Source organism: Nerophis ophidion, linkage group LG21 (genome assembly GCF_033978795.1).
Source record: "Nerophis ophidion isolate RoL-2023_Sa linkage group LG21, RoL_Noph_v1.0, whole genome shotgun sequence".
Classification (NCBI taxonomy): domain Eukaryota; kingdom Metazoa; phylum Chordata; class Actinopteri; order Syngnathiformes; family Syngnathidae; genus Nerophis; species Nerophis ophidion.
In genome coordinates, this window is record NC_084631.1 from 39,360,240 (window position 1) to 39,373,484 (window position 13,245).

The 13,245-nt window shown below is 36.3% G+C and overlaps 1 protein-coding gene across 3 annotated transcripts in view; it reads left to right on the forward strand.

Moving 5' to 3' along the window:
* The window catches only part of LOC133540093 (endonuclease/exonuclease/phosphatase family domain-containing protein 1-like), a 35,130-nt gene that overhangs the window by 7,564 nt on the left and 14,321 nt on the right, over positions 1-13,245 (forward strand). For all 3 annotated transcript variants that reach the window (XR_009803554.1, XM_061882585.1, XM_061882586.1), the window contains exons 2-4: positions 2,428-3,224; positions 7,948-7,999; positions 10,489-10,590. Coding sequence is in view for 2 of the 3 variants with exons in the window: in XM_061882585.1 (XP_061738569.1) it covers positions 2,461-3,224; positions 7,948-7,999; positions 10,489-10,590 (918 nt within the window). In the remaining variant the exon portion in view is untranslated. The remainder of the gene's footprint in view (positions 1-2,427; positions 3,225-7,947; positions 8,000-10,488; positions 10,591-13,245) is intronic.

Here is a 13,245-nt window from a genome sequence, read left to right on the forward strand (position 1 = left end):
CTAAAACAGTGCATTTTATTACTTAGTGCCACCTTACAAGAATACTAATTCAAACTATGCCCTCATGCTAATGTTAGAATGCTAACGTTTTTTTTGCTTGTTTTTTGCAATTCTTTATGTGAAAACCTAAAAAATCATTAATTTGGATACTTGGCGCTATCTAGGGATGTTACCGGCCTATCAACATTTCCCATTCATTTATTATTTTTATTAGGGCTGCCACATTTATCATGCTAATGTTAGAATGCTAACGCTTTGTTCGCAAATTTTTTTCGTTTAAACCTAAAAATAATGAATTTTATTGCTTGGCGCCATCTTGAAAGTATGCCAGCTTCTTGCATATTAGCTTGATAATGTTAGCATGCTAAAATTTTACGCTAGATTTTTAGCTGATTTTGTATGTTTACACCTTAAAACAGTGCATTTTAATACTTGGTGCCACCTTACAAGTACACTAATTCAACCCATGCTCTCACGCTAATGTTAGAATGCTAACGTTTTATATTTGTTTTGTTTGCTATTTTTTATGTGAAAACCTAAAAATCATTAATTTGGGTACTTGGCGCTATGTAGGGACGTAACAGGCCTATTAAAACTTTTGCAGGAATTTTTTTTATATATCTTTATTATTTTTTATTAGGGCTGCCATATTTATCATGCTAACATTAGCATGTTAACACTTTATTTGCTATTTTTTTAATCTTTAAATCTAAAAATAATTCATTTTAATGCTTGCCGCCATTTTGAAAGTATGCCAGCTTGTAGCATATTAGCACGATAATGTTAGGATGCTAAAATTTTACGCTAGCTTTTTAGCTAGTTTTGTATGTTTACACCTAAAACAGTGCATTTTACTAAAAACAGTGCATTTGATTACTTAGTGCCACCTTACAAGCACACTAATTTAACCTATGCTCTCATGCTAATGTTAGAATGCTAATGTTTTATGCTTGCTTTTTGCAATTTTTTATGTGAAAACCTAAAAATCATTCATTTTGATACTTGGCACCATTTAGGGACATAACAGGCTTATCAAAATTTCTCATTTATTTATTATTTTTATTAGGGCTGCCATATTTATTATGCTAACATTAGCATGTTCATGCTATATTTGCAATTTTTTTATCTTTAAACCTAAAAATAATGAATTTTAATGCTTGCCGCCATTTTGAAAGTATGCCAGCTTGTAGCATATTAGCACGATAATGTTAGGATGCTAAAATTTTACACTAGCTTTTTAGCTAGTTTTGTATGTTCACACCTAAAACAGTGCATTTTATTACTTAGTGCCACCTTACAAGAATACTAATTCAAACTATGCCCTCATGCTAATGTTAGAATGCTAACGTTTTTTTTGCTTGTTTTTTGCAATTCTTTATGTGAAAACCTAAAAAATCATTAATTTGGATACTTGGCGCTATCTAGGGATGTTACCGGCCTATCAACATTTCCCATTCATTTATTATTTTTATTAGGGCTGCCACATTTATCATGCTAATGTTAGAATGCTAACGCTTTGTCCGCAAATTTTTTTCGTTTAAACCTAAAAATAATGAATTTTATTGCTTGGCGCCATCTTGAAAGTATGCCAGCTTCTTGCATATTAGCTTGATAATGTTAGCATGCTAAAATTTTACGCTAGATTTTTAGCTGATTTTGTATGTTTACACCTTAAAACAGTGCATTTTAATACTTGGTGCCACCTTACAAGTACACTAATTCAACCCATGCTCTCACGCTAATGTTAGAATGCTAACGTTTTATATTTGTTTTGTTTGCTATTTTTTATGTGAAAACCTAAAAATCATTAATTTGGGTACTTGGCGCTATTTAGGGACGTAACAGGCCTATTAAAATTTTTGCAGGACTTTTTTTATATCTATTTTTTATTTTTTATTAGGGCTGCCACATTTATTATGCTAACATTAGCATGTTAACACTTTATTTGCTAATTTTTTATGTTTAAACCTAAAATAATGAATTTTATTGCTTGGCGCCATTTTGAAAGTATGCCAGCTTCCTGCATATTAGCTTGATAATGTTAGCATGCTAAAAATTTACGCTAGCTTTTTAGCTAATTTTGTAGTGTTACACCTAAAAATAGTGCATTTTAATACTAATATGGTTAGAATGGCCTTGGAACGCCTCGGGATTCAATGGGAGGAGCTGGACGAAGTGGCTGGGGAGAGGGAAATCTGGGCCTCCCTGCTTGGGCTGCTGCCCCCGCGACCCGACCTCGGATAAGCGGAAGAAGATGGCTGGATGGATGATATTTGTATTGATGTTGATACTAATGATAGTATAATGATATAGATATTAATACTACTATTGATGTAATGATAATGCTGTTGATACTCTGATTTCTAAAATGATATCAGTGTTGGTATTTCGTGAGACATATTTATGCTGTGTTGTTTTTTCCGTCAGTCCGTTGTTCTTGGCCCGAGACCGGCCCGAGTCATGGGCGGCAGCCTGGGTTGCCACCGCTCCATCCCCAGAGCCCCCGGCGACGTCAGCGGCAAAAGGCGCAAGCTGAGCGCGGCGTGCAACTTCGGAAGCGTCCTGGTGAGGCAGGAGCGTCTCAACATCAACGCTGCCAGCGAGGAGGAGCTCATGACCCTTCCCGGCGTGGACCGCAGCGTGGCCCGCAGCATCGTGCAGTACCGGGACCGCATCGGCGGCTTTAAAAAGGTGGAGGACCTGGCCCTGGTGAGCGGAGTCGGCGCCGCCAAGCTGGAGGCCGTCAAAGTCGAAATCTGCGTTTGGGACAGAGGGAGCTGGTCTCGCCACTCGCCGGCTTCCCCGCGGAAAGACCGGGGTCAGCAGCCGGGCGGCGGGCCGGACGTGAGCGTTCCTGGTATCACAGAGGAAGTACCAGGCGGTATAGTCCGGGATCGCACCTTCAGGAGCACGGAGGACCTGCTGAGGGCGGAGCACACCAGCCACCCTCCCCAGGTGGGTGACACCCACGGAAGACCCCCACACACGACCCGGTTGCACCCTGGCCCCGCCTCCCTCAGTCTGAAGAGCGACGCTGTGGACCTCCCGCCCGGCGGACCCGCCCAGGTGATCTCCGTGCGAGCGAGCGCGCAGACGGCGGCCGTGCTGCGGCACAGGAAGTGCGTGGTGCGCGTGGCCACCTGGAGCCTGCAGAAGTGTTCCTGCGACAAGGCCAACAACCCCGGGGTCAGGGAGGTGGTGTGCATGACCCTCCTGGAGAACGAGTGAGTACACACACCATCAGACCCGTGCCAGATGCTCTAATATCCATTTTCTACTGCTTGTCCCGATACCAGATGCTCTAATATCCATTCTCAAATCACAGTATCACTACTTTTGATATTTTAGTTCCGGCTTACCCAAAATCTGGCTAGGAAGGACCATATTGGTAGTTTTGTCCATGCATCCATTTTCTACCGCTGGTCCCTCTCGAGTTCGCGGGGGTGCTGGAGCCTATCCCAGCTGCACTTGGGCGGAGGGCAGGGTACACCCTGGACAAGTTGGAGTACTTTATACTTTATGTGGTCATGTGTAGAAGTACTTTATACTGTATGTGGTCATGTGTTGGATTACTTTATACTGTATGTGCCTTTGTGTTGGAGTACTTTATATTGTATGTGGTCATGTGTTGGAGTACTTTATACTGTATGTGGTCATGTGTTGGAGTACTTTATACTGTATGTGCCTTTGTGTTGGAGTACTTTATACTGTATGTGGTCATGTGTTGTAGTACTTTATACTGTATGTGGTCATGTGTTGGAGTACTTTATACTGTATGTGGTCATGTGTTGGAGTACTTTATACTGTATGTGGTCATGTGTTGGAATACTTTATGTTGTAAGTGCCTTTGTGTTGTAGTACTTTATACTGTATGTGGTCATGTGTTGGAGTACTTTATGTTGTATGTGCCTTTGTGTTGTAGTACTTTATACTGTATGTGGTCATTTGTTGGAGTACTTTATATTGTATGTGGTCATGTGTTGGAGTACTTTATACTGTATGTGGTCATTTGTTGGAGTACTTTATGTTGTATGTGGTCATGTGTTGGAGTACTTTATACTGTTTGTGGTCATTTGTTGGAGTACTTTATATTGTATGTGGTCATGTGTTGTAGTACTTTATACTGTATGTGGTCATGTGTTGGAGTACTTTATACTGTATGTGCCTTTGTGTTGGAGTACTTTATACTGTATGTGGTCATGTGTTGGAGTACTTTATACTGTATGTGCCTTTGTGTTGGAGTACTTTATACTGTATGTGGTCATGTGTTGGATTACTTTATACTGTATGTGGTCATGTGTTGGAGTACTTTATACTGTTTGTGGTCATTTGTTGGAGTACTTTATATTCTATGTGGTCATGTGTTGTAGTACTTTATACTGTATGTGCCTTTGTGTTGGAGTACTTTATACTGTATGTGCTCATGTGTTGGAGTACTTTATGTTGTATGTGCCTTTGTGTTGGAGTACTTTATACTGTATGTGCTCATGTGTTGGAGTACTTTATACTGTATGTGCCTTTGTGTTGGAGTACTTTATACTGTATGTGGTCATGTGTTGGAGTACTTTATACTGTATGTGCCTTTGTGTTGGAGTACTTTATACTGTATGTGGTCATGTGTTGATGTACTTTATACTGTATGTGGTCATGTGTTGGAGTACTTTATACTGTATGTGGTCATGTGTTGGAGTACTTTATATTGTATGTGGTCATGTGTTGGAGTACTTTATATTGTATGTGGTCATGTGTTGGAGTACTTTATACTGTATGTGGTCATATGTTGGAGTACTTTATATTGTATGTGGTCATGTGTTTGAGTACTTTATACTGTATGTGGTCATGTGTTGGAGTACTTGATACTGTATGTGGTCATGTGTTGGAGTACTTTATACTGTATGTGGTCATGTGTTGGAGTACTTTATATTGTATGTGGTCATGTGTTGGAGTACTTTATACTGTATGTGGTCATGTGTTGGAGTACTTTATACTGTATGTGGTCATGTGTTGGAGTACTTTATACTGTATGTGGTCATGTGTTGGAGTACTTTATACAGTATGTGGTCATGTGTTGGAGTACTTTATGTTGTATGTGCCTTTGTGTTGATGTACTTTATACTGTATGTGGTCATGTGTTGGAGTACTTTATACTGTATGTGGTCATGTGTTGGAGTACTTTATACTGTATGTGGTCATGTGTTGGAGTACTTTATACTGTATGTGGTCATGTGTTGGAGTACTTTATACTGTATGTGGTCATGTGTTGGAGTACTTTATACTGTATGTGGTCATGTGTTGGAGTACTTTATACTGTATGTGGTCATGTGTTGGAGTACTTTATGTTGTATGTGCCTTTGTGTTGTAGTACTTTATACTGTATGTGGTCATGTGTTGGAGTACTTTATGTTGTATGTGCCTTTGTGTTGTAGTACCTTATACTGTATGTGGTCATGTGTTGGAGTACTTTATACTGTTTGTGGTCATTTGTTGGAGTACTTTATATTGTATGTGGTCATGTGTTGTAGTACTTTATACTGTATGTGGTCATGTGTTGGAGTACTTTATACTGTATGTGCCTTTGTGTTGGAGTACTTTATACTGTATGTGGTCATGTGTTGGAGTACTTTATACTGTATGTGCCTTTGTGTTGGAGTACTTTATACTGTATGTGGTCATGTGTTGGATTACTTTATACTGTATGTGGTCATGTGTTGGAGTACTTTATACTGTTTGTGGTCATTTGTTGGAGTACTTTATATTGTATGTGGTCATGTGTTGTAGTACTTTATACTGTATGTGGTCATGTGTTGGAGTACTTTATACTGTATGTGCCTTTGTGTTGGAGTACTTTATACTGTATGTGCTCATGTGTTGGAGTACTTTATACTGTATGTGCCTTTGTGTTGGAGTACTTTATACTGTATGTGGTCATGTGTTGATGTACTTTATACTGTATGTGGTCATGTGTTGGAGTACTTTATACTGTATGTGGTCATGTGTTGGAGTACTTTATATTGTATGTGGTCATGTGTTGGAGTACTTTATATTGTATGTGGTCATGTGTTGGAGTACTTTATACTGTATGTGGTCATATGTTGGAGTACTTGATATTGTATGTGGTCATGTGTTTGAGTACTTTATACTGTATGTGGTCATGTGTTGGAGTACTTGATACTGTATGTGGTCATGTGTTGGAGTACTTTATACTGTATGTGGTCATGTGTTGGAGTACTTTATATTGTATGTGGTCATGTGTTGGAGTACTTTATCTTGTATGTGGTCATGTGTTGGAGTACTTTATATTGTATGTGGTCATGTGTTGGAGTACTTTATACTGTATGTGGTCATATGTTGGAGTACTTTATATTGTATGTGGTCATGTGTTGGAGTACTTTATATTGTATGTGGTCATGTGTTGGAGTACTTTATACTGTATGTGGTCATGTGTTGGAGTACTTTGTACTGTATGTGGTCATGTGTTGGAGTACTTTATACCGTATGTGCTTTGTGTTGTAGTACTTTATACTGTATGTGGTCATGTGTTTTAGTACTTTATGTTGTATGTGGTCATGTATTGGAGTACTTTATGTTGTATGTGGTCATGTGTTGAGTAATTTATGTTGTATGTGGTCATGTGTTGTAGTACTTTATGTTGTATGTGGTCATGTGTTGTAGTACTTTATGTTGTATGTGGTCATGTATTGGAGTACTTTATGTTGTATGCGGTCATGTGTTGAGTAATTTATGTTGTATGTGGTCATGTGTTGTAGTACTTTATGTTGTATGTGGTCATGTGTTGTAGTACTTTATACTGTATGTGGTAATGTGTTGGAGTACTTTATACTGTATGTGGTCATGTGTTGGAGTACTTTATACTGTATGGGATCATGTGTTGTAGTACTTTATGTTGTATGTGCTTTGTGTTGTAGTACTTTATACTGTATGTGGTCATGTGTTGTAGTACTTTATGTTGTATGTGGTCATGTATTGGAGTACTTTATGTTGTATGTGGTCATGTGTTGAGTAATTTATGTTGTATGTGGTCATGTGTTGTAGTACTTTATGGTGTATGTGGTCATGTGTTGTAGTACTTTATGTTGTATGTGGTCATGTGTTGAGTAATTTATGTTGTATGTGGTCATGTGTTGAGTAATTTATGTTGTATGTGGTCATGTGTTGTAGTACTTTATGGTGTATGTGGTCATGTGTTGTAGTACTTTATGTTGTATGTGGTCATGTGTTGTAGTACTTTATGGTGTATGTGGTCATGTGTTGTAGTACTTTATGTTGTATGTGGTCATGTGTTGGAGTACTTTATACTATATGCGCCTTTGTGTTGTAGTACTTTATGTTGTATATGGTCATGTGTTGTAGTACTTTATGTTGTATGTGGTCATGTGTTGTAGTACTTTATGTTGTATGTGGTCATGTGTTGTAGTACTTTATACTGTATGTGGTCATGTGTTGTAGTACTTTATGTTGTATGTGGTCATGTGTTGTAGTACTTTATACTGTATGTGGTCATGTGTTGTAGTACTTTATGTTGTATGTGGTCATGTGTTGTAGTACTTTATACTGTATGTGGTCATGTGTTGTAGTACTTTATGTTGTATGTGGTCATGTGTTGTAGTACTTTATACTGTATGTGGTCATGTGTTGTAGTACTTTATACTGTATGTGGTCATGTGTTGTAGTACTTTATGTTGTATGTGGTCATGTGTTGTAGTACTTTATACTGTATGTGGTCATGTGTTGTAGTACTTTATGTTGTATGTGGTCATGTGTTGTAGTACTTTATACTGTATGTGGTCATGTGTTGTAGTACTTTATACTGTATGTGGTCATGTGTTGTAGTACTTTATGTTGTATGTGGTCATGTGTTGTAGTACTTTATACTGTATGTGGTCATGTGTTGTAGTACTTTATACTGTATGTGGTCATGTGTTGCAGCATCAAGTTACTGGCAGTGCAGGACCTGTTGGAAAAAGGTGTACTACAAAAGGTAAAGTAGTGCAATTTCTTCATACTTACTAAGTTAGGTAGAGCAGTACTCATACTTATCACCTACTTAAGCAAGGTAAAGTATTACTAAAATGTATCACTTGTGGAGAAAGTAGTAGTAATACTGTACATATCACTTGAAAATAAAGTAGTACTAAGTAATGTAAAGTAGTACTCATACATATCACATATCATGAAAAAATACTAATCAAGGTAAAGTACTTATTACTTAATAAGTAAGGTAAAGTAATACCAACACTTCTGGAAAAGTAGTACTAAGCAAAGTAAATAGTACTAATACTTATCAGACAGCACAGCAGGGGTCCTTAACTACTTTGTCCAAAGAACATCATCTTCTCAGTGGAGACTACAAGGCCTGGAATACAAAACATCATATGAAGCATTATTGTCATACGACTATGAATATTATTTTTTATTTATTATAAGGATAATGTTACACTGACTGGGATTGGAACCTTACACTCAGAGAGCTAGCGTCGTTATTTGGTGTGTCAAATATTAGACTCAAGTACTTCTACCTGCTTAAATACTTTGTTGTTTGTCAATTGTAATATTTAATATGTAATATTTGATATAAGTTCCACTCTCTCTTCCAATGATATGACTTGTGCTATGTCATTTATTTGACACAAGGTACCAACTCTGAACAACACAAGGGTACCCAATAACAACAGGAGAGTACCAACTATTAACATAAGGAGGGTACAAACTATTAACAACAGCAGGGTACCAACTATTAACAACACAAGGATACAAACTATTAACAACACAACGTTAACAACCATGAACAATAGGTGGGTACCAACTATTAACAACAGGATGGTACCAACTATTAACAACAGAAGAGTACCAAATATTAACAACAGTGGTGTACCATCTATTAACAACAGTGGTGTACCAATTATTAACAACAGAAGGGTACCAAATATTAACAAAAGGAGGGTACCAACTATTAACAACAGAAAGGCACCAACTATTATCAACAGGAGGGTACTAACTATTTATAACGGGAGGGTACCAACTATTAACAACAGGAGGGTACCAACTATTAACAACAGGAGGGTACCAACTATTAACAACAGGAGGGTACCAACTGTTAACAAAAGGAGGGCACCAACTATTAACAACAGGAGGGTACCAACTATTAACAACAAGAGGGTAACAACTATTAACAACAGGATGGTACCAACTATTAACAACGGGAGGGTACCAATTATTAACAACAGAAAGGTACCAACTATTAACAACAGGAAGGTACTAACCATAATTGGAGGGGACTATTATTTATAACGGGAGGCTACCAACTATTAACAACAGGAGGGTACCAACTATCAACAACAGAAAGGTACCATTTATTAACAACAGGAGAGTATTAACTATTTATTGCGGGAGGGTACCAACTATTAACAACAGAAAGGTACCAACTATTAACAACAGGAGGGTACCAACTATTAACAACAGAAAGATACCAACTATTAACAACAGGAGGGTACCAACTATTAACAACAGAAAGGTACCACCTATTAACAACAGGAGGGTACCAACTGTTAACAAAAGGAGGGTACCAACTATTAACAACAGCAAAGTACCAACTATTAACAACAGTAGGTTACCAACTATTTACAACAAGAGGGTACCATCTGTTAACAAGAGAAAGGTACCAACTATTAGCAACAGAAGGGTACCAACTATTAACAACAGAAAGGTACCAACTATTAACAAAAGGAGGGTACCAACTCTTAACAGCAGAAAAGTACCAACTATTAACAACAGGAGGGTACCAACTATTAACAACAGAAAGGTACCAACTATTAACAACAGAAAGGTACCAACTATTAACAACTGGAGGGTACCAACTATTAACAACAGGAGGGTACCAACTATTAACAAGAGTGGTGTACCAACTATTAATAGCAGTGGCGTACCAACTATTAACAACAGAAGTGTACCAACTATTAATAACAGGATAGTACTAACTATTAACAGGATAGTACCAACTATTAACAACAGTGGTGTACCAACTACTAACAAAAGGAGGATACCAACTACTCACAACAGAAAGGTGCCAACTATTAACTGGAGGGTACTGACTATTTATAACGGGAGGGTACCAACTATTAACAACAGAAGGGTACCAACTATTAACAACAGAAGGGTACTAACTATTTATAACAGGAGGGTAGCAACTATTGACAACAGAAAGGTAACAACTATTTACAACGGGAGGGTACCAATTATTAACAGTGGTGTACCAACTATTAACAACAGGATGATACCAAGTATTAACAACAGGATGATACCAACTATTAACAACAGGATGATACCAACTATTAACAACAGGATGATACCAACTATTAACAACAGGATGATACCAACTATTAACAACAGGATGATACCAACTATTAACAACAGGATGATACCAACTATTAACAACAGTAGGGTACCAACTATTAATGTGTGTGATTGCAGTTTTGTGCGGAGTTAAACCAAGGTACTCTGGCTAGTGTTGGCAAGTGGAAGAGGCCAAGAGGCGTATGGAAATGTTTGGAGTCTGAAGAAGTTTGCTGTAAGGTAAATGTTTGTATTCTTATCACGGTTATCATTATTATCGCAGTATTTTTAAAGGTGTATAACATTTTGAAAAAGTACTTCTACTGACACACTTCAACTAAGTTTTATTTTGAAAAAAAACAACAACCAAATAACACATTGTCAACGATGAAGAAACACATTTTTAGATAAGTGTGTAATGTACCTCAAGTAGACATATTAAAAAAACAACATAACCAATATAAATTGAATAATATGTCCAAAACTAAATAAAATAAATACAAATAACTAGGGATGCACCGATTAATCGGTAACCGAATATATTTGGCCGAATATGGCAAAAAAAAGCCACATTCGGCCTTCGGTGGAATGAGTTAAAAAGAAGGCCGAATAGTGGCATGTGATGCAATTTTTTGACGCGGTGACGTTGGGATATGTTGTGTACCTGTATAAGTGTATGAGGTTACAAGCACACACTTAATTGAGATTTACTTGAGCCTTCTGTTTACATTATTAGCATATCTACTGTGGCTAAGCAGACTTTTGCCAAAAGGACAATTCATTTGTTGTGGGTTTATCCACTTTAATGCACTTCATTTTTTTTGGGAATGCATGTTTTGTTCGAAGGCCTAATATAAATGAAAAACTGTGCTTTTTTTGAGAAGCAAAGACTACTGTAATATTAAAAAAAATGTCAATATTCAATAAAAAATGACTTTATTTGAAAAACATGTCTAAATATTTATTCTAGGCTATTTATGCAATATTAAAAAAATTGTGAAAAACTGTATTCGGCCTTCGGCCAAGCGTTTAAATTTTATCCGGCTTCGGCTTCGGCCACAAATTTTCATTTCGGTGCATCCCTACAAATAACTAAAAAATGTGAAAGATAATAAGCAGCAGATTCTGGAAGGTATTTTATGTGTGATGTTGGTAGATTGTTATACTGGAGCTCTGCCATCCAACTTGGAATATGTATACTGTAATATATTATTATTAGTAGTTAAACATGTATGAATATGTATATATTGTAAAATATTCATTGGTATTTCAACATTTATGGATATGTATGCTGTAATATTTACTAGTATTTCAACATTTATGGATATGTATACTGTAATATTTACTAGTATTTCAACATTTATGGATATGTATATTGTAATATATTCATTAGTATTTCAACATTTATGGATATGTATACTGTAATATATTCACTAGTATTTCAACATTTATGGATATGTATATTGTAAAATATTCATTGGTATTTCAACATTTATGGATATGTATACTGTAATATATTCACTAGTATTTCAACATTTATGGATATGTATATTGTAAAATATTCATTGGTATTTCAACATTTATGGATATGTATATAGTAAAATATTCATTGGTATTTCAACACTTATGGATATGTATACTGTAATATTTACTAGTATTTCAACATTTATGGATATGTATATTGTAATATATTCATTAGTATTTCAACATGTATGGATATGTATACTAGTAATATATTCACTAGTATTTCAACATTTATGGATATGTACACTGTAATATACTCATAAGTATTTATTAGGGGTGTAACGGTACACAAAAATTTCGGTTCGGTACGTACCTCGGTTCAGAGGTCACGGTTCGGTTCATTTTCGATACAGTAAGAAAACAACAAAATAAAAATTTTGGGGTTATTTGTTTACCAAATTTGCAAAATCTTCCACCAAAAATATTTTTCTTAGTGGATTTTGGATGTGAAGTAATGGGAATTTTTGGCTAGGTCAATAATTCATAATAACATTTTTTTTTATTTTACTGTTTTAATTGATTTTACCCTTTAAAATAGTTTTTAATCATATTTGTTTTTATATTGTTTTTATTGGTTTTATTTTTATTCATTTTTTGTTTTATTCAGTCATTGGTGGAGCATAATATTGTTTTTAACAATATTATTTGGAAACGTTATTGTTGTTTAAATGTGCTATATAAATAAAGTGGATTGATTGATTGATTGATAACATTGATTTTGATTCAGTATTATGTTTTCAGCAATGACAGTTTGAAAGGAAAAAAAACAACTTTATTTTATTAGTCAACGTTGCAACTTTTTCTAAATTACATTTAGCCTTTAAGCTTTTTTATTTCACTTTTGTTTGTTTTTGTTTATTTTAATAAACGCATGCGCATTTATCATAACTCTCTCCTTCTCTCTGTCTCTGCCCCTCCCTCACCAAAGCTGCTGTGTGCACAATTTGTTCTGTTTTTAACCCCTTCTTAACTCTGAACGTACATTGAAAATACACACAAACCAAAATTAAAATACCGGAGATTTGAAGCATTTAAGAAACTCCACCCGGACAGCCCGGCAAATGAGGACATGTCCGATGCAAAGATGAGGTATGGTCAGTCTATCGTAGCCCGGTTGCTGCTACCATGCCATGTCTTGTGCCTCGGCGTGTATTGTTTACACAATGTGCGGTACGCTACTTAATATGTCCGTGTGGAAACTCGTTCGGTACACCTCCCAACCGAACCGAAACCCCCGTACCGAAACGGTTCAATACAAATACACATACCGTTACACCCCTAGTATTTATGGATACATATACTGTTATATGTTAATTAATATTGTTACATGTATGGATAAGTATACTGTCATATATTCATTAGTATTTCAAT